This window comes from Geospiza fortis, unplaced genomic scaffold (assembly GCF_000277835.1).
Source record: "Geospiza fortis unplaced genomic scaffold, GeoFor_1.0 scaffold171, whole genome shotgun sequence".
NCBI classification, from domain to species: domain Eukaryota; kingdom Metazoa; phylum Chordata; class Aves; order Passeriformes; family Thraupidae; genus Geospiza; species Geospiza fortis.
The window spans coordinates 5,131,052-5,157,879 of record NW_005054313.1 but is presented as its reverse complement, the minus strand read 5'-3'; the positions used below and the strand labels follow the sequence as shown (position 1 = coordinate 5,157,879).

At 38.8% G+C, this 26,828-nt stretch overlaps 2 protein-coding genes across 2 annotated transcripts in view; both read left to right on the top strand.

The window, feature by feature from the left end:
• MYO5A (myosin VA) overlaps positions 1-4,729 on the top strand; it is a 79,419-nt gene extending 74,690 nt beyond the window's left edge. The window contains 2 exon segments of the mRNA XM_031055852.1: positions 160-240; positions 1,099-4,729. Of these exon segments, the coding sequence (XP_030911712.1) occupies positions 160-240; positions 1,099-1,251 (234 nt within the window). The 3' untranslated portion in view covers positions 1,252-4,729.
• A 900-nt stretch (positions 4,730-5,629) lies between these two features.
• MYO5C (myosin VC) overlaps positions 5,630-26,828 on the top strand; it is a 33,359-nt gene continuing 12,160 nt past the window's right edge. Inside the window, exons 1-26 of the mRNA XM_005419654.2 lie at positions 5,630-5,656; positions 8,041-8,151; positions 9,001-9,166; positions 9,443-9,587; positions 9,995-10,151; positions 10,660-10,803; positions 11,708-11,789; positions 12,364-12,471; positions 12,991-13,097; positions 13,734-13,999; positions 14,405-14,486; positions 14,807-14,947; positions 15,573-15,698; positions 16,315-16,398; positions 17,237-17,371; positions 17,705-17,802; positions 19,277-19,363; positions 19,447-19,558; positions 20,466-20,677; positions 21,873-22,038; positions 22,404-22,550; positions 23,113-23,277; positions 23,504-23,597; positions 24,174-24,237; positions 25,277-25,457; positions 26,038-26,131. Of these exons, the coding sequence (XP_005419711.1) occupies positions 5,630-5,656; positions 8,041-8,151; positions 9,001-9,166; positions 9,443-9,587; positions 9,995-10,151; positions 10,660-10,803; positions 11,708-11,789; positions 12,364-12,471; positions 12,991-13,097; positions 13,734-13,999; positions 14,405-14,486; positions 14,807-14,947; positions 15,573-15,698; positions 16,315-16,398; positions 17,237-17,371; positions 17,705-17,802; positions 19,277-19,363; positions 19,447-19,558; positions 20,466-20,677; positions 21,873-22,038; positions 22,404-22,550; positions 23,113-23,277; positions 23,504-23,597; positions 24,174-24,237; positions 25,277-25,457; positions 26,038-26,131 (3,301 nt within the window). The remainder of the gene's footprint in view (positions 5,657-8,040; positions 8,152-9,000; positions 9,167-9,442; positions 9,588-9,994; positions 10,152-10,659; positions 10,804-11,707; positions 11,790-12,363; positions 12,472-12,990; positions 13,098-13,733; positions 14,000-14,404; positions 14,487-14,806; positions 14,948-15,572; positions 15,699-16,314; positions 16,399-17,236; positions 17,372-17,704; positions 17,803-19,276; positions 19,364-19,446; positions 19,559-20,465; positions 20,678-21,872; positions 22,039-22,403; positions 22,551-23,112; positions 23,278-23,503; positions 23,598-24,173; positions 24,238-25,276; positions 25,458-26,037; positions 26,132-26,828) is intronic.

Below are 26,828 nucleotides of genomic sequence, written 5' to 3'. Positions count from 1 at the left end.
CTGCATTAATCAATAAAGCAGAAAAATAACAGATACTTGAAAATAACTTTCTTTTTTTAAATAGCTAATTTTAAAATTATACTAATCATGGTATAATCATAGATACATCTGTTGATTGATCAGTAACATGAACCTGAAAGTGATTGTTCTTCTTCACAGATTGTAAAAGTCCTGAATTTGTATACTCCAGTTAATGAGTTTGAAGAGAGAGTCTTGGTGTCATTTATACGTACAATACAGGTATGTCTAGCTTTTCATCAAATACATTTGACTATTTCCGAGAAAACCTCTGATCAGCCAAAATTGTTTGCATCCTGAAATACATGCAGGAAAATAAAAACTGTGCTTTTCAGCTATCATAGTTTAACAGCATTGAAAAGGTGATGTCAGCCTTAGAGTTTGAGCAATCAGAAGTTCCTGCCTCCAGACTTACATGAAAGTGTTAGTTTCCCTGTCACTATGTATGAGGTTTTCAGGTGAGAGCTTTTTGTGCTTATTCATCTTTGTGTATGTAAGCTCACTTGTGTGACAACTTTTCAAGCACTAAGATTTAGATATGCAAATTTACCCAGACCTGTGTCTGTATGTGAAATTCTTTGCCTTGAAAATTGAGGCCTATATCCATACCAAAGTTCTTAATTTACCCCTTCTAGTTTTGTTTATATTGGTGAAAGTGAAAAGTTTTGAAAACTCCAAAGAGAAGCAGCCAGTAGAGCAAAATTAAAGAAACAAACGTGAACTTTCTGATCTATTAGAAATTGAACTACAGTATAGCAAGATAAGGGAAATTGGGAAGGTAGAACTGAGATAAAGCAGTAATTCCACTTACTGAAAAGATAGTTACCAGATACTGGCTAAAATCTTCCTTTTGCAGGGAATCTAGGTATTCCCAGATTGCTCTGTAAGGGGGAGATGTGCAGAACTGAAGCAGATCACAGTAACTACAGTTTGAAGTCCCAGTTAGTGTAAATGTGTCAGCTCAGGTTAGCACAGAGAGTGTTTGCACACACACATCTGTAAGCACAGATCAGCTTTGTAAGGTGGTTCTTACCAGTCAGCTGGCTAAATGCTGATGTCATCACTTTCTTATCTTTGCAGGTGCGTCTGCGGGACAGGAAGGACTCTCCTCAGTTGCTCATGGATGCCAAACACATCTTCCCTGTTACCTTCCCATTCAATCCATCCTCTCTGGCTTTAGAAACCATTCAGATCCCAGCCAGCTTGGGCCTGGGCTTCATATCACGTGTGTGATCCCCAGGATGTCCTGTCAGTGTTAGATGGAGAACCAGTTGCCTGATGTCTGTACCTGTTCAAACATAGTGAGCCACTAAACCCACATTTTTCTGAACAAAAGCCTGTCTAAGCCCAGGGGTGTAGTTGAGGTAGCTGGGAACTGCACAGCAGCACCACAGGCTGAAGGCTCATAGAAAGATGTGCATTTGTGCTCATTGATCACTGCATTGATGAGGACATCACTGATTTGTACGTGTCCAGAGTATGGAAATCGGGCTTGGACAAAAATTGTGTCTTCAGCTGTCTAGAGACATTTTTAGATCTTTAGTAACATATTTAAATAGTGTAAATTAAAATCCATATGTAATCTTCTCGTAGGTGGGGACCAATAGGGACAGTCACAGTCCTGGACATGGAAGACTTGAAAGTAAGGCATTTTGTAGTAGAATACACAGTCATGTGGGAACCTGTTACATTTAATTTGTAAAAACGGAATGGAAAAACACAAACTGGCAATATATAAAGTTATTTCTTAAAACCACTTCCTCATTTATGTCAGTTTGACATAAATTGTAGTGATAAGTCCTATAGCTCACTATATGCTCTAACTTAGGTGTTTATTTGTTAGAACTGTGGTTTACCAAGCAAACTAAATCACTGCTGCATATTCTGTTGTTTTAAATGTATGACAGTATCATACTACGCACTAAAAATAAGACACTTCATTTTTTTGTTGTCAACCTTATTTACAGTCTGTTGCAGTCTGTTGTTTTAACTGGAATTTTGCACATTGTATCAAGTAACACCTGTAGAGGAAAATGGTAACTAAGCACAAGTAGCACACTGGAAATTACACATTTAGTTATTTTTAAAAATAGTTAGCTAAAAATACAGAATCTTGAAGCAAAAGATCAGAAGTCAGTAATGATTTTAGTATTTATTTAGGTTTTAGAGTCTGTCTAATGTTGTTCTTTGTTTGTAGACCCCAGAGATGACAATGTGTATTTTAAGTATAATCTCTTGGTTCTTTGCCACTTAAAAAAATAATAACAACAGAGAAAAGTCTTCTTTCACACTGGAATATGAGAGGAAAAACTTTAATAGAAAATTTCTGCAGTAGCCCAAGGCTCTCATTCTTAGAAAGGTTGACTAACAAGAAAGTTAAGTAGGTTTTGACTATGATGCTGTCACTTGACTATGATTCATGCTGATTTAATGGTTGGAAATCAGAGTGCATAATGAGAAACTGAGTTATTTTGAATGTTGCACATTTTACTGGAAAGATTTTTCTGTCTCACACGTCTTGGATCTGCTATATAAAACTCACATTTCACAATGTGAGGCATATTGGAGCGTGGAAGCCTCGCTAAGGTTCCAGTTCTGTGGTGGATGGCTCAAACATAGATGTAAAAATAAAGCCACACATGTTGCTCAGTTGCATTGTGCAATATTTTTAATGTATTATAATAATCTGCATCTTAGTGTTAACATTAATTTATTTTACAATATTGATAAATAACCCAGAGGTACACTATTAGACTGTTTGGTGCTCCTCTGTTTGCCTGCAAATTCACAGAGAAAAGATTTGCTGTTAAGCAGACTGAAACATTTCAGTTTTGTTTTACTTGAAAGGCAGACGTGCTGTTTGTATGGTTGCTAAAATTGGAAATAAAGACAACATAAACTTTCTCAGAATCCTTTGAAGATGCTCCTGTCATCTTGTGTTCAAATGTCCCATATTACATTTGATGGATCATGCCAGTACTTCCAAGAATTTATACTGCATTGTGAAAGGGTTCTGAATGATCTTTGCTAAAATGATTGAGGTTCTTCTCTGCACCAAATACCAAACACTTCTTTTTCAAAGGTTACTTGATTTCTGAGATTCTGGCTGCTGTGAAGTGGCTGCAAATAAGGTGTAAGGTCGTTTTCAGACTGTCAGGTACTGTACTTGTGAGAATGTAATGGCAAAGCCTTCGCATCCAGTAACAGGGTTAGAAAAGAAAACACTGAGAACATGCTGACCTCCCAATTTTTTTTCTCCTATTGAAAAACAAACAATTGGCATTACAGTATGTTCATACTGTAAATCAGGAAATGTATCCACTACTTAAGCGTTAGTGTTTAAAATGTATGCCTCAATGTATTTTTGTTTATTTTTGAAGTTTGTTTACCTGTAAAAAGCCTTATTGTATTGTTTCCTTAAAACAGTAGTGTCTAGTAATTTATAGGTATCATCCTTAAACTCAGTGGTTGGACTGGTATTACTTTTATATCACATTAAAAGTATATGCTGCTTGACATGTTTTAAAGGAAAATATTTTTGAGTTGGAATAGATGTGTAGTTGGTAATTCATCTAACATTTTACATGGCAGTATTTTACATGCACTTTTCAGAAGTAAAATTTTAGTGTGAGTGTATAATATAACTTTCACCTTAGGACTAAAATCTCTTTAACCATGGAATATAATGCAGAATTATTTTAAAAACTTTTTTTTCCTTTGAATCATTGTTATGCTCTTTTAATGTGGACATATCTTTTATATTTTAATTTATTATCTATTGAGATGATAGATTTTATCAGATGCTGGAAAAATACTTGTCAATGACCCCTTAGAAAGGTATACAGTTATTCTACAGATTTTGCACAATAATTACCTCATTCAGTTTAGTGTATTTTTATTCCAGTGATCATTTTATTCTGATGTTTAGGACACAGTCTTCTATCCAAATTTTGAAAAATAGCTTCTCACACTCCAAACTGGGATGGAACATAAAAGTGCTTAAGTCAGTTAACTGAGATTAATCTATTATAGGGAAACGTAGCATCAGCTTCATTGAAAGTGGATTGATATTCAGCAACATTTGTTCCCAACTTGGAAACACCAGCAATTGCAATTTGAAGGTCTATATGTAATTTATGATTTAAACTGAACACATTTCAAATACCATACTAAAACTATGAGTAAAAACTTGGGTTTTTTAAGATGCTGATACTTCATGCGATGAGTAAAAGCCTTTAAACATAGGTTTTCACTTGATGCCACTACAGTACATAGATGAAAAACAAAACATTATCAGAATTACCTGAGCTCTGATCTGTTGTAGTGTCTGATGTTGTACTTAGTAAATGTATGCATCATAAAAACTGTAGCCTAATAGCTATCACTGGAAAATGTCCAAATAAAAGTACAACTGTACAGTTTGTTTCAGGGTGTTTTTGGTTGGTTGGTGGCTCATGAGCTGTGTGCTGGCATAGACCCCAGATGGTCACAGGGTTCCCTCTGCCTCCACGGCAGGCTTGGTGTTGACTGCCAAGGGAGTTGGTTAAAATCTGAGGATGTGTAAATACACACCCAGATAGCAGCAGTGTGCCATAAACTGCTGTGCATATGGGAGAATGCTTTGTTCAACATAACCCAGTTCTGGTTAGGGTGTTTTGTCATCTAATATTAACTGTTCCTGAAATAAAATTTGAGTAACTGCACTAAAACATTCCCTTGTGTGCTATGGAAGCTCCTCGTGTCAGGTGGGGAGGGCTGGTGGCTTTTGGCATGTATCCACCTGCTAAAACACAGCACTGTGCTTATTCAAGTCTTCTTCCTCATAAAGGATATTCAACAGTAGCACCTGTCAGCGCTTTAAACCTACTAAATGCACTCAGAGTTGTTAATTTTTATCTTATTCTGAGCTTTTCATAGAAACTCCTTTACAGCGCTTTGTAGGGCGGTGATTAATGTTTCTGTTGGTTTTCTCCGCTGGGTCAGGACTGCTCCCCGGGGACCCTCTGGCAGCCGCAGTGTCCATCCCTCCGGGTCCCTAAAGGTGTGTCCGAGGTGTGCCAGGACGGTGAGTGGGAGCACGGACAGAGCCGGGATCCTGCTGCCCGTGCCGGGCTCAGCGGGCAGGGCCGGGGCCGGGCGGGGAGCAACGGCCCCGGGCAAGGGGCTGTGAGGGCTCCGCCGGAGCGGGACTAGGGAAGGGCCGAGGGGAACGGGCCGTGCGGACTCTGCCGGAGCGGGAATGGGGCTGGGAAAGGGGCTGGGGCTGGGAAGGGCTTAGGGCAAGGGGCCGTGCGGGCTCTGCCGGAGCGGGGCTGGGAAGGGCCCAGGGCAAGGGGCCGTGCGGGTCCCGCCGGAGTGAGGCTGGGGAAGGGGCCGAGCCAGAGCGCTTGGTGCCCGCGGGCCGTGGGCACAGCGCGGAGCCGCGTGCGGGACAGCACACCACAGGGCACCATGGGGAGACACTTTGAGAAAAGCACTCCTTTAGTGAGAGTCTCGGCCTCTGGGAGCAGGTCTCGCTGTTCCAGCCAGCGATTAGCGGCGTGAAGGTTTAACTGCCCTTCCCTGGGCGCTCAGGCTCGGAGCGCCGCGCTTTCTCTTGGGCAAATATTGAATGTGTGCGGCGGAGCTTGGCTCTAAAGCAAAGATTCTTCCTCCTTAACGCGCCCGCTGAAACTTTTGCACAGCTTTTCCCTCTTCTCCTGTAGTCACCGGAGTGTTGTGACGTATCGTTTGTTTGCTTAGCTTTAAATAACAAACCAACAGGGATATATTTAGTGAGCCTGCCCCTTGTCCATTGCAGCAGCAGCTGCTCCCATGGAGCTGCAGGGCTGGTGGGTCCTGCGCTGCTGCGCTCGGAGCCGCTGGGAGAAGGAGCGCGGCTTTTTTTCCCAGGAATGCTGGACAGGTGAAGGGGGGAAGGAGTGCGGGTGTAACCTGACACGGAAATGAGCAAACTCCCGTCTGTTTACCTGCGAGGCAGGGTTTGGAGACAGCCAACTCTCTAGGCTGGGTGCATTTGCCAATGGAGGCTCCTGCGACTCCAGGGGCCTTTCCTGAAGAATCAGTGCTTTTATCGCATTCTTCTCCCTCCCTTTCTCGTCCTTGACCTCGTGCAGTTCATTTTCTTGCATGGGAACACACTGTGTACCCCTGAGGCTGTTTGGTGGTGATATTCTAACTCACAAAAAATAACAGCAAACAAAGAATTCAATTTAGCAAGCCTTATTTGTAAGCCAGGAGGAGATCAGCATAATGTAGGAATGATACAAATAACAATTTATAGTTGGATAAACATGGAAAACTCAAATGTAAAGCTAATTTAGCCATGTCTTTCATGTGGCTATTAAATAGATAGTTGAGGACCTGGGCCTTTGTCCCCTTGGTCAGATAGATGAAAACATTGCCATTACAGTTGTTTGGGGTTGTTTAGAAAATGTCTTTGTGATTTTGGGTATTGTGTGAAAAATGCCATCATGCTGAAAGCATCAGCAAGGAGGTGTCATGGAAGCAGCTGAGGTTTCCATGGTTGTTCATCCCCTGATGAGCACCAGGGTGGTGTGTGGCTCACTAGAAAGGTCAGTGTCTGTCCTTAGAGATACTGAAAACACAGCTGAGCAGCACAGCCTAACTCACAGGATGTTCTTGTGTAAGTCTCTCCTACCCTAATTTTTTTGGTGGTGATCTTTAGGGTTAGAATTAAGGCAGCTGTGCAGTGCAGCTTGCAGGGACCTCTGCAGGCACCCACCGTGGTTCAGTGGGGTTCTTGGGGCAGAGACACTCATGTTCTGGGGATCTACTGGAGCTTCCAAGGCTCCTTCCAAACTGAAGAGGAAAAAAAGTCTTTTGTGCCAAAACTAACAGTTGCAGCACAAAAAGGAAAGGGAATACAAATCCCCAAGGGATCTGTGGATCTGCGCACACTCCATGAAATGGTGACTTAATGTTAATTTTTCAATTAAGCAGCTGCAGCAATTCTCACAGGTTTATTTAAACAGCTTGTTTCATCTGGCCATGAATATAGCTAGGGTGAGGGAATTAAGGGAAGGGTTCTGGCTATCAAAACAGAAAGATGCTGGAAGAGTATATATTATAGTTTCTTGTGTGAGTAGGGACAACAATGTCATTTTGTCAAACCCTGTCAGGATGAGAAGGACACGCTCCACATCAGTAAAGTAATTCCCTACTCCCGAGGTTTCCAGCTGTGTTATATCTTTTAAGGAATGTTGTTTCCCATAGCTTCTCAGGCAGAGCATTTAAAGAAGTTGCTTTTGCTTCTGCATTTAGCTTCAGCATAGGAGAACTAAATGGTTCAAACAGCATAACTTACATTCAAATATTTTTTTCAAATATCTATGCTTCAGTGGATTACAGATACCTTGCTGGGATGGAGCTAAAGTATGCCAGTTGATTGCTTGTAAAGAAAGAAACCAGCCAGTAGTCTTTGAAGTTTGTCCTAGAGCAGGGAAAGATGTTTGGAGGTTGCTCTTCAGTCCCATTAGAAGAAAGGGACCTGTGCAGTCTTTCTTAGGTATGACAATGTGCCTATGGCAAAATGCATTCTGAGTTCAGTGTCCTACCCTTGAATTCAGGGAAGTGATTGTCCATACCTGATTGTCTGAATTCTGGTAATGAGATGCTTTCTCTGGTACTTGCTTATTTGAACCCTCCTAGAAGCAGGGTCTCCCCTTTAAGTGTGTTTTATTCTTTGTTCAGTGTTAGAGGATTTGAAGAACCTGGCAACAGTCTGGCCCTTGCTCACCTTCCTGCATATTGTGTTCTGCAGACCCTGCTTTGAACAGGAGCAGAATATGCCCGTCTGAAATTAATGAGTCTGCTTTCCTTTTTTATTCTTTCATGAAAAATAACAAAACCACAAAAAATATATCCTGCTGTACAGAGCTAATAATAATCCCCAAAAGTCCTGGAATGGGGTTGCACTTGATGATTGAAAGGTATTTTTTGATGCTAGCCTGGCATTGTGATAGTAGCTAAGCTAACTATTGTCTTGTTTTTCTGTTACAGTACAATAGGGTTTGGATCCCTGATAATGAAGAAGTTTGGCAGTCTGCAGAAATCACAAAAAACTACAAAGCTGGAGACAGCTTTCTCCATGTGCAATTAGAAGATGGAACTGTAAGGAGAAAGGCCTGAATTATTGTGGGGTTTGCTGAGATATGTTTATGCAGAAACACAGCACTCACCCTCCTGGGATCTAAATAACATGTACACGTTTCCCTTTTTCATCATATTGAAATTGGTACAGTACACACCTGCTGCCCAAAATATGAGGAGTGCAATTCCACTGTCTGTATACATGACCATGGAGAGCATACCTCAAAGACTGCTTTGGAGACAAGCCCTGAAACTCATCCTAAACTGAAGTGAACATCAGAAGTGCAGGGCAGGCATACTTCACTCTCAAAGAGCCAGCTTTTTGCTTTTTTAGTCGGTTTGTGTAAGATTGTTAATTCTAGTATCCAAGTTCTTTACAGATTTAATACTTTGAAAGCATCTCTGTATTTCTGCATTCCTGTTCCATAAAGATAAATATTAAAGGTATGATTAAATGGACTTGTTGAAAGAAACAGGAGTTTTAAACTTTCTGTAAAGAAAACTGAGATGTTGCAAGTAAGGACATTTATAGAGCTGACTTGAGTTCTGACCAGGTCTTTACTTTGATTCAGTTGCAGCTGATCTATTATTCTTATCTGTACTTGAAATATTCCTGTTTTTAAAGAGATAAACATGTGTCCCATTTATACAGATTTCAATACAAAATATTGCAAATAAAGAGAATGAGGCTTTCTTTTTCATAAGCAACAAACAGCTCCAATTCCCCCAAGTTCAGTGGGATCTATGGAACAATGAAATAGAAGATCAGACAGGGCTCCATCAACTCTATAACTTCATGTAAAGGTAGAAGATTTGTATTTATGCAAACATAGTGCATTTTATAACATTTCAAGTAATTTTTGTTGACAGGAGCTGAGTTACCCTGTTGATCCAGCTGCTTTGCCACCCCTACGAAATCCTGACATACTTGTTGGTGAAAATGATCTTACTGCACTCAGTTACCTGCATGAACCGGCTGTTCTACACAACCTTAAAATTCGTTTTGTGGAGTCCAAGCTTATCTACACATACAGTGGTAAACTAAGTGAAATGAAGACTTTAAAAAAAATCTTTATAAAAAAGTATTAATCTTGATTCAGTTTGCAACATGATGTGTATAATGTTTTCCTGAAGTGTATTTTAGCTCATGTTAACTGGTTTTATATATGAGTATAGACTTTGTTCATCAGCACATTGTACCTAGAAAAATAATACTTTGTATTATTTTGGGAGTTGAAATAATACTTTGTATTACCAGGTGTTTCATATAACTAACCTGTGTTTTATTTTTGTTTTGTACACTTGGCTGCAGGGATAATTCTGGTTGCAATAAACCCCTATAAGCAGCTGCCAATATATGGAGATGCCATTATCCATGCATACAGTGGGCAAAACATGGGGGACATGGATCCACACATATTTGCTGTGGCAGAAGAAGCATACAAGCAAATGGCAAGGTTCAGTATGTTATTTAATGTCCATAAATAACACTTGAAGTCTAGTGGCAGTCAGTGTTAATTGTCATTTAATTTTACTGTGTATGTGCCACTGGCTATTAGGAATACCTTTGAACATGTAGCTTAATTAGAGGAGAAGGAATTCCTTAACCAACTGAGGAATTTCTAGAACCAAAACTATTTTCATTCTTGTTGAGGGGTAAAACACTGACTTAGTGAATAGCAATGACATCAACCTAGAGGTTACAACTGAGGAGGAGAAAGAGAAGAATAGATGTAAGATGGAGCTGATGTATGAGACTTGGGCCCAGCTGTGATTTCAAACATTGTTTCATGTGTGTAATTCCTGTTTTTATACATGCCCTTTAGACATGTCTGACATAAACTGTCTGATTATTTGGTTTTAGAAATAACAAAAATCAGTCCATTATAGTCAGTGGAGAATCAGGAGCTGGAAAGACTGTGTCTGCAAGGTACACCATGAGATACTTTGCCACTGTGAGTAAGTCAAGCAGCAATGCTCATGTGGAGGATAAAGTACTGGCATCCAATCCAATAACTGAGGTAAGTTTGGGGGAATGTCTGTCAAGTCTGTACTCATCAGGGGAAGAATTCTGAGAGCTTCTGGGAAATTTTGTTTGAAATCTTCAGGGATGCTTAATCTGTCTGAGTTGGATACTTAAATTTGAATTTCAGCCTCTGAATGCTACTGATGGAAAGAGGTGGTTAGCCTCAGGAATTCCTGGTCCTGTCTGATTTACCAGTGGCCCTTTGGAGGTGCTAGTTTCCCTAATTAGAGGATGATGTAACAATATTGAACAAGCTGATTGGTTTTATTACTTGGACCCTTATGCTGGAAGAGTATACTTTGTCTAATTTTCAGTTTATGTCGCATTTTACTATTTGATTTGAGGCTTGTCAGAATGTAAGTAACACAGTTCCAGTGCTTGATCAGAGATTGATCCCTGAGCACCTTTGATTTTAGAAACTTGTAGTTGACTCAAGTTTTGACAAAGTTTGTCTTATGAGAGATGTGAGTAAAGCAAATTGTAAAAGTTTATAATTGTTGTAGGCTGTGGGCAATGCAAAAACCACACGGAATGATAACAGCAGTCGGTTTGGGAAATACACTGAAATCAGTTTTGATCGGAGTTACCAAATCATTGGAGCTAACATGAGAACATACCTGCTTGAGAAATCCAGAGTTGTATTTCAGGTGGGTAAAATGAAGTCTAAAATAGTCAATGTCAATATAGCTCCTGATGCACTATAGTAGTTCTATACAGAAAATATTATGTGACATTCTGAAGAGTGTATCCAATCAGCATTTGATTTATTTTTTAACAGAAGCTAATATTATTTATGATAAGTTACTTTATTCCATGGTCTTGCTTGTGTTAAGTGAAGAATACTTCTCAGGGACAATTCCCTGAAATAACTGCAATAAATATTTGGGAAATCTGTAACTTGTGGTTACAACAGTAACAGAGACCAATTTTATCTGGAAAGGAACAGCATATACGGGGCAGAGAGAGTCTGAGTAAAAAAAAAAAGGCTGAAAATTTATAAGGCCAAGGCTTATTTCATGTGACTCACTTCAATGTCATGGCTTATGATAATATACTAAAGAAGGTATTTAATTTTATAAAGGGGTTTTTACAAAGGTTTCTTTTTTAGTAGTATTGTAACTTTTAAAGTACACTGAAAAATACTTCTGTGTATCTTCTGCCCTGAAGGATGGTCTGGAAATGGAGAGGTTTTTGAGTTCCCACAGGGCAGTGTTTCAGCTGACACTCCTACACATCTTTTTGTTACAACATTTGACAGTTATTAGTAGATGGTTGTTCAAGCTGAAGAAATTATTAACATCCTTGGGGAAAGAACTATGCATATTGGCAGTGGAAATAAAGTATGCTTGAATGTATCACTTTCAAAGCTCTTGCTAAGATGGGCCATTTGAATAATAAGCAATTTCTTTGCTAACCTATGTTGCAGCAGAATTTAGCCTTCAGTTGTCATTATCACTTTACAGTATGTTGAATATCAGATGTTTTCCAGTTTGTTTCTTCATTTTGTTTTTATTTTTTTTCTGTGGTGTTACTCTTTGCTTTATTTTACAGTCAGAAAATGAAAGGAACTACCATATATTTTATCAGTTGTGTGCATCTGCTATGCAACCTGAATATGAACATCTTAAATTGGGTAGGTCTCAAGAAAATAACCCGCTCTTCAGTTTTGCAGTGCAGCATTTTAAGGCTTGGTTTTCAAGTGCTGGGATGTTTAGTGCATTACAGCATAGATCTCACAGCCTTAAAACAGGACCTGCATTTTAAAGTCACTTAGCTGTTAATCCTGCTGGTTTTGAACTTGGTAGCAAATCCCTGGAAACTCAGATAGTTCACAATCAAGTACCTGAGTGTCTTTGGAAATCTTATTCTCATACTTCCTGTAGTGACAGATGACAGCTTAGAGACTTGATTCATTCATCTACAGAGATGCTGGGAGAAGCAGAATGTAGGTGTATGTCTACACAGTCTCCATTCCAGTTTATTTGTTAGATGGATATTAAGATATCTAGGAATTATGAATTTGTGTCAGCTTAACTGAGCTGGGCACATGGATTTCCCTCAGAAAAAAGAGGACCTCCAGCTCGTCACTGAAACATTGTCATCTGACAGCATCTTTAGGTTTTTTTTTGTGTTACAAAAGCTTTAACAAGTGGCTCTCCCCAGTCCCTAATTTTTGCAGAATTACAAGATTTGCTTCTTTTCTACAGGAAGTGCAGAAGAATTTAACTACACACGAATGGGTGGCAGCACTGTAATAGAAGGGGTTGATGACAGAGCAAATATGGTGGAGACTCAGAAGACATTTGCCTTACTGGGTAAATTGTTGGGGATACATTTTCAGTAGGTTTTTTTTTCCTGAAATGGGCAAAGGTTTATTGTTTCTGAAATATCCAAAATGTTAGTAGTAATTACCAAAATAGTTTTTTTACAGCTTGTCCATTGTGGTTGGTCTGTTTTTGAAGTGCTGGGTAAGAGGAATTAGCAACTGGTGTTAATTGTTACTGGTCAGAAGCATTGAGGGCTGGAGTCTTCTTGGCCATAAACTAACATGCTGTGGCAGAAGTGGAATTGGAAGCTTCTTTGCCCCAGTAAAAGCTTATGTAAAAGCTAAATCAGACTTGAGCTGGCACTTGGGGAGGTACAGGAACTTATGCCCAATCTATCATCAGATCAGACAGGCAGAAAATTGGCAGAACCAAGGATTTGCATCCTACTCTGCAGAGATGCTGTACAATTCTTGGCTGCACAACAAAGCAAGTAACCCAGCATTGTTCTGCTTTAATTAATTGTACTGTTTCTGTGTATTTCAAATAATGAAGGAATGGTTTTTTTAGGTCTGAAGAGGGATTTTCAGATGGATGTTTTTAAAATGCTGGCAGCAATCCTGCACTTGGGCAATGTGGAAATAGCAGCTGTTGGAGATGAAAGATCATCCATCAGTGTAAGGAAGTAGCTCATTCAGATACCAACATTTTCTATTCTATTTTATGCCAGAAGTGCTTTAGCAATAGTTTCTCTCCTATCTGGGGCTCAGAGCAGCATTAAATCTGGTGTACTAAGCTTGATTGATTTCTCCATCTCCATCTGTGTGGAACAGCAGTGAGTGTTCACACAGATGCTGTTCTGTGCCCAGCTTCAGAAAGTCTTAACAAAAGGCAAAGTGTGACTGAGAGTACTCCATATCCAATTGATCCACAGCTGCTGGAAAATCCTTTTTGAAACTCTCTGCAGGATGCAGGAACCAGAGCATAGTCAAAGCTGCTCAGAATGTGTCCCAGCAAGCTATGCAAGTCTGAAAGGCAGCACCTAAAAATAGACCAAAGTAACTTTCTTTCAGTGTCTTAATCCAAAACATCTCATCCAGTCCAAGTTTTTCTCTCCTATATCAGAAGTTCTATCCAGTATTATTTGCTTTAGCTCATCTTGCTATTTTGCCTGATGAAGAAGTAAATAGAGTCCCTCACCTATCTCAAAATAAAAATCATAGTTTGGTGGCAGCAGCACAAGGATTTCACTTTCTAGACAACAGTTAAAGAATTAAATGTACCCTAATAATATTTATTGATCTTCTTTAAAGATGGAAGATAAACACCTCAGTATATTCTGTGAGCTTCTGGATTTAAACTGTGACAAAATGGCCCGATGGCTGTGCCACAGGAAGATTGTCACCACCTCCGAGACCGTGGTGAAGCCCATGACGAGGGCCCAGGCTGTCAACGCCAGGGATGCCCTGGCAAAGAAGATCTACTCCCATTTATTTGACTTCATTGTGGAAAGAATTAACCAAGCTCTGCAGTTCCCTGGCAAGCAGCACACTTTCATTGGTGTTTTGGATATTTATGGGTAAGAATGTCTCTGGAAACAGAGTGCCTTTTCTTTGGAGTAGATAAAAAGGCACTTTTTGTGCTGGTAATGAATTTGTTTTACTAAAAAGTCATGGTCATGTAAGTTCTTTAGCACCCAGATTAGTGGAAATCCTCTGCTACAATAAATACGATAATTTTTTTGTGAATGAGGTTTAAATTTAGGTTCTGATATGATACTTTTGGATCTAACTCTGGATTTTTAGCTTTATTGTCTGGTAACATTAGCTTTTAGAGAAGTTTTGAAATTCCTTAGCATCTTCATTAGTCTTACCATTAGTTAATTATCTTAGAAACATTAGGATATCTCCAAAGAGTTTCAGGGATGCTGCCATTTGATTTTGATGTCAAAGGATTTTTTTTTCTTATTTGAATTGTGTTTCAGATTTGAAACATTTGATGTGAACAGTTTTGAACAATTTTGTATCAATTATGCGAATGAAAAACTACAGCAGCAATTTAACCTGGTATGTTCTTTTTTTGTTACAGTTCTTTATCTTATTTTTCTTCGTGGTGGAGTATTAGTAAATGTTGTTTGTGCTTGAGTGATGGATATTTCTGGATAGTGACTATCCAGTAAGAAATAAAAATACTTTATTTTTATATGTAAGCATAGGTATACATATATATAAATGAAAATTTAGAAGTTTATTTTCTTACAGACATAAAATATACTCCAAAATGTAACTTTTTCAATCTTATGTATACAACAACTATGCACATGCAGACACTGTATTTTCCCTTAATTGTAACCTTCTTTATGTTTTCATAATTTTTGCAAATCCAGCATGTCTTTAAACTCGAACAAGAAGAATATATGAAGGAAGATATCCCATGGACTTTAATAGACTTTTATGACAACCAGCCTGTCATTGACCTTATTGAAGCTAAAATGGGAATTTTAGAACTTCTGGATGAAGAATGCTTGGTAATTTAATATTTGCTCACTTAAAAAAACCCAACTGTATAGATTTTTACAAATGGGGCTTGTAATCCATATTTCACCCTTTTCAATGGGAAATAAAGAATTTTCTTCAGAAAAGGAACATTAATGTTTGTCCTCTATTTGGCAATCTTGACTGTAAATCACTTATTCTATTTTCTCTTATAGTATTAAGGACCTAAAGCTGGATCTCAGAATTTAGCTGGAAGTAGGGCAGCAGCTCATCCCTGTGGGGCAGTGCAGGACTGGAGCAGGCTGGGCAGGAGTGCAGTGGGATCCTCATCCTTCCTCACCTCCTGCACTGGAGGCAAAGCAGCAGTCTGCTGCTGCTAGTCCTGCTCCAAGCAGGAATTTGGACTCCTCACTCTCCAGGGGGTTCCTCCACCAATATTTTTTTAAATTTAGTTAGTCCACAAATCACTGTTTTTGATACAAAACATTGTGGATTAATACAATCTTCTTTCCAAAAATTATTTGCTACTGGTGGGTCTGAAGAGACAAGAACTGGTTATCAGGCCTTGTAATTCACTGTATGCAGAGTGTTTATTGACATCAGCTGCTCTGCTGCTCCAACAGTTTGTTAAAGAGATTGCCCTTCTCATTCTTACAGTTGCCTCATGGAAAAGATGAAAACTGGCTTCAAAAGCTGTATAATAATTTTGTCAATAAAAACACACTCTTTGAAAAGCCAAGGATGTCAAACACTTCTTTCATCATTCAACACTTTGCTGATAAGGTACAGTGTAAACAACCCAGTATTGTTCCCTGTGTTTCTAGCAGTTGCTCATTCAGAAAAAAAACCAAATGTAGGAAATAAGATCTATTAGCCACACCTATTTGGAACTTCTATAAAATTGATTTCCAATAGTGCTATTTGTTTATTGGTAATACTGCCTGTAACATGACATTTAAATGTAAGAAGTCTTAAGATAAAGAATTTAAGAGTATAAAAATCATCAACATAAAAAAGCAGAAAAATAATAGAATGTATAAATGGAATGGTTATCATTATAGCTCATACACATTTTAGTCTCAGTTATTTATATTTCAGATGTAGTATTTATTCCTTTTTGGTGCCTTGATTTGAAATCATAGAATAATGAAGAAAGGAGGAAAGAAGTTCCTAATGAAGGCAGAAGGATTTGGATTTTGGCAGTTTCTCCTGCTTCTAAATTTGCAGGATGCATGTGTGTAATCCTGAGATAATGGAATTGGGAAAAGCAGCGTTTCAGCCATCATGTTGGAGATTAATAAAGAGCTCTCGGCTTCCACAGCTGGGAGAGTAAAAATTGTTTTGCCAACTGTTTGTTTATGTGTTGCTGAAAAGTTAATGATTTCACCTGTTTGCACAGGTAGAATATAAATGTGAAGGATTTCTGGAAAAAAACAGAGATACAGTACACGAAGTTTTGATTGAAATCTTGAAAGAGAGCAAGGTTTGTGACAAACAGTAATGACTAATCTTCTGAATACCTGATTTTACTGGAGTTAATTCATTTTTAATAGATTGAATAAATCAGTCTTATTTTGTATTAATTTATTTAATATTATAGAACTGTGTCTTTTTACCGTCAAATAATATACAGGATGAAAAAACACAATGTTCCACTTCCTTCATATATGTGTGTTTACTTTGCTAGCTATGTTGGGGTTTTCTTTTAATATCACCCTTCGAGAGCATTTTGTAATCCTTGTAGCTGAAAAACTTTTTTTTCTCCTGTAGTCATTACATGCAGCTTTGATAGGTGGTTTATCATTAACAACTGCCTTTGTTTATTCTTCAAAAGAGATTAAGAGAATGCCAGGGCAAGGAAAACATCAGGTGTCTTATGTGTGCCTGCCACTTCCCACCTGCTTGTCCCTTTGAAGTCTATAGCCTTGAGACTTCAGGATTACTCTTAAGCTAACTTCGTCTGACCTGAAAACATATTCTTAATTTAAATTGCATATTGTGAAAACACAGCCTTAAGTGCTCTTATTTTTAGATCTGCTCTGTATTTATGTCCATATTTGCTTATATTGAAATAGCTTGTGCAGGCTGCTTTCACAGATGTTGAGTTCTGTGTGTGAAATGTGTGAGTGCTTCACAATAGACTCAGAATCATTGCAACTCTTTTTTCAGTTGTTGTTTGTTTGATACCCAGTTCAAAATCCTGCAATACCTGGCCTACGTATTAAGGGGTTTGCATTTTATGGTATAGTAAATGTAATTTTGATTAAAATGATGCTGCAGTTACCCAGTGTTTAACTCTGGTTCTTTCACCACACTTTTAGTTTCATCTGTGCACAAATTTTTTTCAAGACAGTCCAGTGTCCATCTCACCCTTCAGTTCAACTATAAACGTCAAATCTGCCAGACCTGTTCTGAAATCACCCAACAAACAGCTCCGGACCACTGTGGGCAGTAAGGTACCCCAGAGACCTGCTATTCTGTGGTGTTTGCACTTTCTGGGAAATGCTGGGCAGCCTGACAGTGGGTTCTGTCACTCTTCATGGGGGAATGTACAGTTTTCAGGACAGCAGGAGCCACAGAGCAGTGCTCCAGGTCTGGGTATAAGAGGTGTGTTTATTTTATATATGGGAGGCTGTTGGGTACAGCCACAGTCTTCAATTTCCTGCATTTAAAACCTGAACCCTATCTCCCAGTGTCCAGCCAAAACCTAACAAATAACTAAAACACTAAGATTTGACTTTTTACTGAAATGTTTCATTAGCAAAATTCTTATGTCTGCTATTTTCCAGTTCAGGAATTCTTTGTCTTTGCTTATGGTGACGCTCAATGCAACCACTCCTCATTATGTGAGATGCATAAAGCCAAATGATGAGAAATTGCCTTTTGAGTAAGTATGTTAGCTGTGCTCAGCTGTGGTTTTCTGTATCACTGTAGTGGTGTGTCAGCAAGCTAAACTCTTACTGTGGAGAAACTTCCCATACAGAACATGGTTTTCCTTCCCAGATAGCTGAATTTGAAAAAATATTGTCTTCTTACAAAAATAAAATGTTTAAGTGTCATTATTGTTACCTTAAAAATCATTTAACCTAATAATTTTCAAGTTAGATACTAGTGCTTGTGCATTTGTCAGAATATTTTTAGGGTAAAGGTTTTCCTCCTTTGGTTTAAGTTGATCAATATTTTGTATAGGTGTGTTGCCCTTATGCAGTATGGATTAACCCCAATTCATATTTAGAGAATAAAAACCTCTGCCATTTTCTTTGGGAAACTCCCTTTTATCTGCAGAAATATTTAAAAGAGCTTTAGAAGTCAGAAAAGGTGTGAACACTGTTGAACATAGCCCCAGATTTTCCCCCAACTTTTATGTGATTTTAACGTTTTAATACAGTCATATGTGGCAGATAATTTTCATAATTCCAGATGGATAGCCACTAACCTGTGAGCAGGAGTGAACTTTGATGCAGCTGTTGGTCTCTTTTTGGGCAGACCTGTGGGAGCACTCTGGTGTCAGTTTTACAACTTCCCGCTGGCAGGCAGTGCACTGACAAATGAAGTTAAAGCCTTTATCATATATGAGTAGGAGGGAAGAGGCCAGCTTTGATTCTAAATTCAATCTTTTAAGTGTGTTAGCTCATTTTCTTGTAGCCTGACAAAATCTTTCCATGCAAAACACGTTACTGATGGTATTAGATCACTATCACTGCAGTGAGATCCCATGATCCTGCAGTGAGGGCAGAAATAGCTTGGATAATGTACAAATATGTCACAATTAGACTAGAAGAGTGCACCAAGAGCTTCTGAAAGAACACTGTAGTCATCTGCCAGCCACAGGGGTCTCTTGGCTAGAACTGAATTGACACTGGTGGTGTGCTCTGTGGGCATATCAGCTCTGGTCCAGAGCAGGAAAGGGACTTTCCATGCCTTGTGTTTGTAGTTTTGAACCCAGGTACTAATGAGCAAATCCTGGTTTATTCATAATGAATGGGCTAAAGAATAACTAGAAAGTTTCTTCCTAATGTGTTGCTGAGGGGATTTATTTCTGTGTATGTTTTGTGTTGAGAGTGGAGCTATTCTTTACTACTTGCTGCTATGAACAGTCACAGTTAATACTGAAAGGAAATGGGAATTGTAGTGAGATAAATAAATACAGTCTTCCTTTAGTTTTGAGCAAGAAACAGAAAACCCAGATTTTTCAATATATTTTTCTTTTTTGTATGTGGTATGAAGTAAGACACTATATAAGGAGCAGGGAGCTTTGTGTCCTATGAGCAGAAATACAAATCCAGTTGGTAGAATGATTCTAATTATTACAGCATGCCAAACCCAGCAGAAATGCAAAGTATAACACTGCTTTTTTTTAGGTTTGATTCCAAGAGAGTTGCTCAGCAGCTGAGAGCATGTGGTGTTTTGGAAACTATTCGGATTAGTGCACAGAGCTACCCATCCAGGTAGGGATAGCAGTGAGCCCCCATGCCAAAAAACATCTACTTATCTGTTAATGAAATTAATTTGTTAACTTCTGATTTTCCAGGTGGACTTACATTGAGTTTTTCAGCCGTTACAGCATTCTTATGACACAGCAGGAACTCTCCATAAATGACAAGAAACAGATTTGCAAGATTGTTTTGCAGAGGCTGATCCAGGTTGGTTTGTCTACACCCACCAATAGATGTATTACAGAATCTATTAGTAACAAAAGTCTCTTTTGTCAAAGGTAGTATCTCTCCTCAGGCAGGAAAGGTATTTACATTATTGCTGTTTTTCCTGTTTTGCTGTGCTGTACACAGGCTTGTGGGTCAGTAACCTTGTGCTGTGACAGTCATGATGTGACCACAGACAGAGAATTTAGCCACTCTGTGCTTAATATTGTCACTTGCAAAATGGAAGAGATCCTGTATTTATAAACCAGTAAACAGTAAATGGTATACATTTGTCAAGTATTACAAGCACAAGAGGGATTTTGATGGTGGAATGCAGCTTACTGAAGAGCTGTTCAAAAATTTGCTATTTTGCACATTGCTTCTATTTGTTAGGTGAGCCTGTGGTGGTGAGGCTGGTCCTGGTCAAGGGCTGAGCTCAGATTCAGGGATGTGTGACACCAAACACAGGCACACTTGCTGAGTAGCCCTGGCACAGGTCAAGGGGGAGAGCTGGAACCTGAAAGCAGCTTCACCTCGAGTTTTTGCTCACACAGCTCACTGGTTCCAGGCTAGAAACGTGCATCAGAAGTTGCTGCTGAGCCCATGGAAGCAGACTTGTAGGAGGAGGTGAAGAGGTTGCTTTTGAGGCCTTGATGATAAGTCCAGAGCCTCCCTTTAATTTTAGATCATGAGTGTACAACTTTTGATGTTGTTCTCTGTGTCTTTCCTGCTAAGTGGGTTTTCCCCCTACGTACTCCTATCTGCATAGCAGGCAGAGAGGATATTCTTATTTAGGAATATGGTGTCTTGAAGCAGAGCTTGCCTGAAGTGACAATTTATAAAAGGAAGAGAATATCTGGTCTACAAGAATAAGCTAAAAACTTAACGTACCTACTGTTTTCTCTTTCAGGATCCTAACCAATATCAGTTTGGGAGAACAAAGATATTTTTCAGAGCGGGGCAGGTGGCTTACCTGGAGAAGCTGCGCTCGGACAGGCTGCGGCAGGCGTGCACGCTGCTGCAGCGGCGCGTGCGGGGCTGGCTGCAGCGCCGGCGCTTCCTGGCCCTGCGCCGGGCCGCGCTCACCGTGCAGCAGTACTTCCGTGGGCAGCGCACCGTCAGGTACCCTGCCTGCCCAGGGGGCTGATCCTGCTCCTGGCTGGAGGCTCACAGCAGGGACAGCTAGTGCCCCAAGGGGAGTTTTTATCAAAGAGCACTTCAGGTTTTATCGCCAGCCTGGGGCTGTGTACAAATCACAAATGGGATGGGACTGCTGGGAACGTGCCTTGAGCTGTTTTATTTTCCAGCATCAGTCTCATTCCATGGTTATGACAATGGGAAGATGCCAGCAGCTCACATCCCAGGCAGCGGACCAAGACTCAAAAAACTTACTTTAAAAGTTTTTTGACCAATCACACAAAGCAAAAGCACATTGACAGTAGTTCTATCCAATCACTATAAGCACACATACCTTCAGTTAAAACAATGCTTGCTTATTTCAAATACAATACCTGCTTGTAAGCCTTAAAGCACAATGCACAGAGCTCCATTATTAAGCTTAGAACTTCCTAATATCTCTCTACATATCCTTTTCTGCAGCTTAGGGAGTTATTCTAGATCATCGTTAATACACAGACCATTGTTCTATTTGTCCTTACTTTTCTACTTCTTACATAATTTTTCTGCTCACCAATCTTATGTCCACTACTTAGCTCTAATCACAGTTCTGCTGTCTCTGAGGCCTGCTTTTTGCAGCTTTCCCAAAACCCTCTGATTTTAAGGATTCCCACAATTGTATTTCCATTTCCTCTTGATTGTAATTATGAAATTGAACGTGTTCAAGTTATTCAGCTGATATGAGAGAAGTACCCCAACAGGTTTCCAGCATTGTCTGCCAGATCTCCAAGAGGCCTGTCTGCCTGTGAGCTCAGTCCTTAGCTGATAATAGATGGCCCAGTTGGGCTTTCTGCTGAGCTTCAGAGCCAGAGAGGAAATCAGAGGTGTATGGATTAGCATGGACAAATTATTGCAAAGAAAGTGCACCAGGCATTGACAAAGCAGACTGAAAGATGGTTCTGTGTAGGCTTGGAGGTTTTCATAGAGACCATCAGAACAAATGCTTGTGGATACATTTAAAAGTTGTGGATAACTCCCTCTCCTTCACTTTGGTTGAAGAACAAGCTCTATTTTTGATAATGGATGCCTGGTTTTGATATCTTCTCTTTTGTGTATGTGCGTATGTAATTTGACTGACCAAAGCAATGAGCATGAGAAATCCAATGTGACCTAAGTAAATTTTATTGTCTTTTGAATTAAGGCAAGCTATAACTGCAAGAAATCTGAAGGAAACATGGGCAGCAATAATCATTCAGAAATACTGTCGGGGTTACCTTGTCCGTAGACTTTGCCAGCTCATCCATGTGGCTGCTGTGACAATCCAAGCTTACACGAGAGGATTTCTAGCAAGAAAAAAGTATCGCAAGGTACAGCCTATCAAACTTCTTATTTCGGTAACTGGAAACAACTCGTGCTCTGTAAAAAAAATGAACACATGGCAGTTATTCCCAATACTTTACCTTTTGCATGTCTGGTTCTCGTATCTTCTGCTCTGTTTTTTGGTTTTTCACCAAGATCTCTGTCTGGTTTATGCTGGATGCAGACCATTTACTGTGGTTACTACAGTGGCTCAAATGTGTCTGCAGTCTGGATATTTCAATATTTTGATATTTCAATATTTTGATATTTCCCTGAGCTGCATTGTCCTCAGCAGTGTGTGTAGACTCACAGGCTGTTATAATTGCTGTGGATTGAGCCAATTACAGAGGGATGCTGATCCTTTGTTTTAAAGATGCGTGAGGAGCAGAAGGCTGTGGTCCTCCAGAAGTACGCCCGTGCGTGGCTGGCCAGGCGCAGGTTCCAGAACATTCGGCGCTTTGTGTTGAATATCCAGCTCTCATACAGAGTTCAGCAGTTGCAGAAAAGGATAGAAGAACAGGTGAGGGGAAGCAGTCAGCTTCTGATTTGTACTAAGTTTTTTATCCTATCTGCTCTAGTCAAAGATGTTGATTTGAGAAGACAGGAGAATATGTAAGGGTTATGGTCCTTTAAAATAAACTGCTAGGCTTGCTACGCCCAGGGTAGAAGGAACCATCTAGGGTTTCCTTGTATTTTTATGTTAATTATGCAAATGAGAAGAGTCTGCAATTACCTTTTTGGTTTTTTTACTGTTTCTTAAGTCCATCCAGTCTCTGGATGAGGTTGTTAGTGTTAGGAAGAAGGATGTGTGAGATATTCCTCTGGTACAACATGTTTTGTAACTTCGGGGAATTCAAAATTATGTTTATTGTGCAGCTTATTTTTGAGAGCCATTCCAGCCAAATCATCTTTAAAACGGTAGTTTTAATCTAGTTGATGGAAACAGTCCTGTGTTGAAATAATCGTGACTGATATGGGATAGAGAGCAGAAGTAGGTCAGAATTTTAAACTCCCTTTAAAATTCTATGGAACAGTTTCAGTGCATTTTTCTGTTCCCTTTTATCCTCTCCTGCTCATTGCAGAGTAAAGAAAATCATGGCTTGCTGGAACGATTGACCAATCTGGCTTCAACTCATATGAATGACGTGGATACAATTCAGAAACTTGAATCGGAACTCGAAAAATTAACTGCTCAAAAGAGAACATATGAAGAGAAAGGGAAAAAATATAAAGAGGACAGTGAGCAGGTAAATTATAATTGCCATCTGTGTGCTTTTATTCTTAAATAATGTTTTCAGTTACTGGATTTATCAAATGCATGATTTGAGAGTTTCTAAGTAACTATACTCTTTTGGGGGGAGGCAGCAGGGAAGGAAGAGACTCCATTTATGCTTCATTAAATGTAAGATCTTCTTAGACCTCTTTCTTCCTCCTCTGTAATTTGTATATTTTGCTTCCTTTTTGCCTGTACAGAAAATCTTAAAACTTGAGAATCAGAATAAAGAATTACAAGAGCAGAAGGAGACCTTAGAAATAAAACTCCAAGAAAAAACTGAGGAAATGAAAGGTACAATAACTAAAGGGAGTTTCAAAGGAGTTATAGTGGGGTAAAGTCAGTTTTTCAGCAAAAGTAAATTACTTTTGTTCTAATAAAAGCAATATAAATGCTGAAATTGTAGTAAATTGAAAGTTGGTCCTTCTCTTGCTTTGAATGCATAGCACAAGTGTGAAAATTCTTTTTATTTAATAATTAAATTAAATTTGTTTTTTTCAGTAGCAGGACCTCTCCTTCTCTTACATGTCCTTTTTCATACACATGTATTCCTTCAAACTGTTGCTTCATCCTTGCTTCCTTTAATACACTACTTTTAGGAATCTAATTTCAAAGGACACAGGCAGCACATGAGATCAAGTGCACTTTAGATGAATAATTGCACAATTTAGTGCTTCAGAATCTTTTTGTTTCTATAGCATTACTTAATCAATGTACTGTGATAATTTTTGAGACTTGAGAGAGTAATTTTAGCCTCAGAATATGGTAAGGATTACTTATTAAAACAAAACTTCTCATCATGGTTGTGCTTTTTTAATAAATGGACACAGTTGTATGAAGGTCTTTGAAATATTAATTTTTTTTTGACAGAGAAAATGGATGACCTCACACAGCAACTCTTCAATGATGTACAGAAAGAAGAAAACCAGCGAATGTATGTAATCTGAATTTTATTTCTTTGAAACAGCATTCATTTTTTCTTTTTCCCTCCCTTTCTTTCTCCTTCTGCAAATGTATTATGCTGACATCAGTAATGAATCTGTCCATGTTCTTGGGCATTAGTGCTGGTACTGAAGTACTTCATGCAGAGTTTAGGAAAAGCACATCCTTGTTTGTGGGTGAGTCATATGCAGGAAATCAGACTGTTCTTGCTTTTGCAATTTGTCTTTTCTTGTGTTTCTGAGAATTAAAAGGCAACTCTGGTGGTAATGGTTTCTTTGGAGATGTCCTCAGAATTTGGTCAGGAGTGGAAGAGCAGCTGATGGCCACACCAGTCAGAACTCCTGAGAACTGAATATGGAAGGACAGAATGGAAGGATTCAGTGTGGGGGAAAGACAGTGTTTGTAAAGGACATTCAGTTAAAAATACAAAGGAAAAACTTTTTTTTTCCCCTTAGGTATTTAATTTGCAGTAAAAATCCTGTTATTAATCAACAAATGGCTGTTGCTTTCAGCATGCTTTTCTTGGATCAAGTGTTTATTTCCCAATAACTTTTCCAGTCCAAGAGAGAGAACCTTCAGTACCAGAGAAGTGCTGTTCTCTCAAGTGTGAAGAGAGCAATCAGTCACTGCTCCTGAGGGCTGGAAGCTCTGTGGTGCTCCAGCTCAGTCTGAGTTCAGCTGCCAATACCTTCATACTATATTAAGAGGATTTCTTTTCCTAGTTTTTCTGGTTTGCTCATTACCTGTGTGATGCTGGAAGCCGATCCAGCAGAAATATTCTGGAAACTGTAAGAAACTGTAAAGGAAAACTAAATATACTAAAACTGTAAGAAAATATAGGGATGTTCTCCTCCCATTATCATCCATTATGTGTGTGGGTTCTGAGGATGTAGGATGGCATTTTCAAGTAATTATGGTTCATTTAAGTGTTCTTCAAGGAAGCATGTCCTTCAAATTAAAACTAAAACAAAGCCCACTTTTTCACTTATGAATGTAGATGAATAAAATTACCTTTTCATTGTGTGCTTTAGGATACTTGAGAAAAATTTCCAAAACCAGAAGCAGGACTATGAAAAGGAGATTGAACTGCTCAAGGGAGAAATTAAGATCCTGAAAGAAGAAAAAATTCAGCTACAGCAACAAATTCAGCAAGAAATTACCACTCAGGACGGCTTGAAAATGGAAGTAGGACAGCTTACAAAACAAGCACAGGTAAAGCATGACTCATTTCATTTGGGAGTCTTTGCTAGAGAAAGCAAGTGGAGAATGTGCATGTTTTGCTTATAGATTATCTTCACTAATTTTTTTATTTCTAATCCATTTTTAGAAGAAGCTGTAGTTAATAAGCTATATTTGGTACATCACTATATTGCATTAATTTCCATGTAGTAGACGATGCAAGTTAGTGCTTGCAGTAATAAGTGCATGTTTTCAAGAGTAATTGTGCTTTAATATTTATAAATTTGAATATATACGTCTGTTTTCCTTCCATTTTCCTGAGAAAGTATTCATTTCTCTGAGGATTTTCCATACATGTAGTTTATAAACTGAACCTTAAATTAGTGTAAAGTCACATTTTTGTTCTCTGAGTCAATTCCATGGCACAAACATTTTTTTTTCAGTGTCTCACATTACTGTTCTGCTCTGGTGCCTGAGAACCAGATGCTTTAAACACAACACATTTTAAGCTTTTCATCATATTAACTTGTTCTTAATTATAATTATGATTTAACTGATACTCAGCCCTTGTCATTTACTCCTTGTGTCAGTATATAATTTCTGTTTGATTCAGAAAATACCCGAGTTGCAAAAGGAAATTGAACTTCTTCAGACACAGAAACTGGATGTTGAAAAGCAGGCCCACTCACAGAAAAGAGAATTGAGGGGTAAGCTACATACCAGATAGTGCAGAGAATTCCTAAGTGCAGTTGAGCCAGGCCAGTTTAAATTGGTATCTTCAATGTCAGCTATGACAGAACTCCAGTTCTCTTTCCCATCCCATGGTAGTTTAATCCCATACATGCATACTTATATATATATATGTATATACATATACACACAGTGTACAAAGTGTACAAAGTGGTCACTGAACACTGAGATCTGGGGTACCCCTTTGAGGAAACTCTGAATTAGATATTTCTCCTTTGTGTTTAGAATTAAATACTAATGTTTAAACTTCATCTAAAATTTAAACTTCACTTAGAGTTTAACAAGTGACCCAAAAATGTGTAAACTATACATTATCTAGTTTTCATTCATTCTGTCCTTTGTGCTAGGTCCAATAATGTCAAGTATGCTTAAATAACTTGCTGGTTTGGGTTCTCTTTGGAAAAATGTACTTAACAAGCACTACTATTGTGAACTTTGTTTAATGATAATGTCAAAGAGCATTTTTTGTATTTGCAGCATTTAATGTAGTAACCTAGCACAAGATGATAAATCATGTGTACAGCTCTAGGAGTTGCCCAGATTCAGAGCAGGAAGATGTAACTTTGCATTGAAAGGTCAGAAAAAAACAGTATTGGTGATAAATCAACCTAATGCTCCTACATGTCCCAAAGTAGAACTGAGTCCCTCATGGCA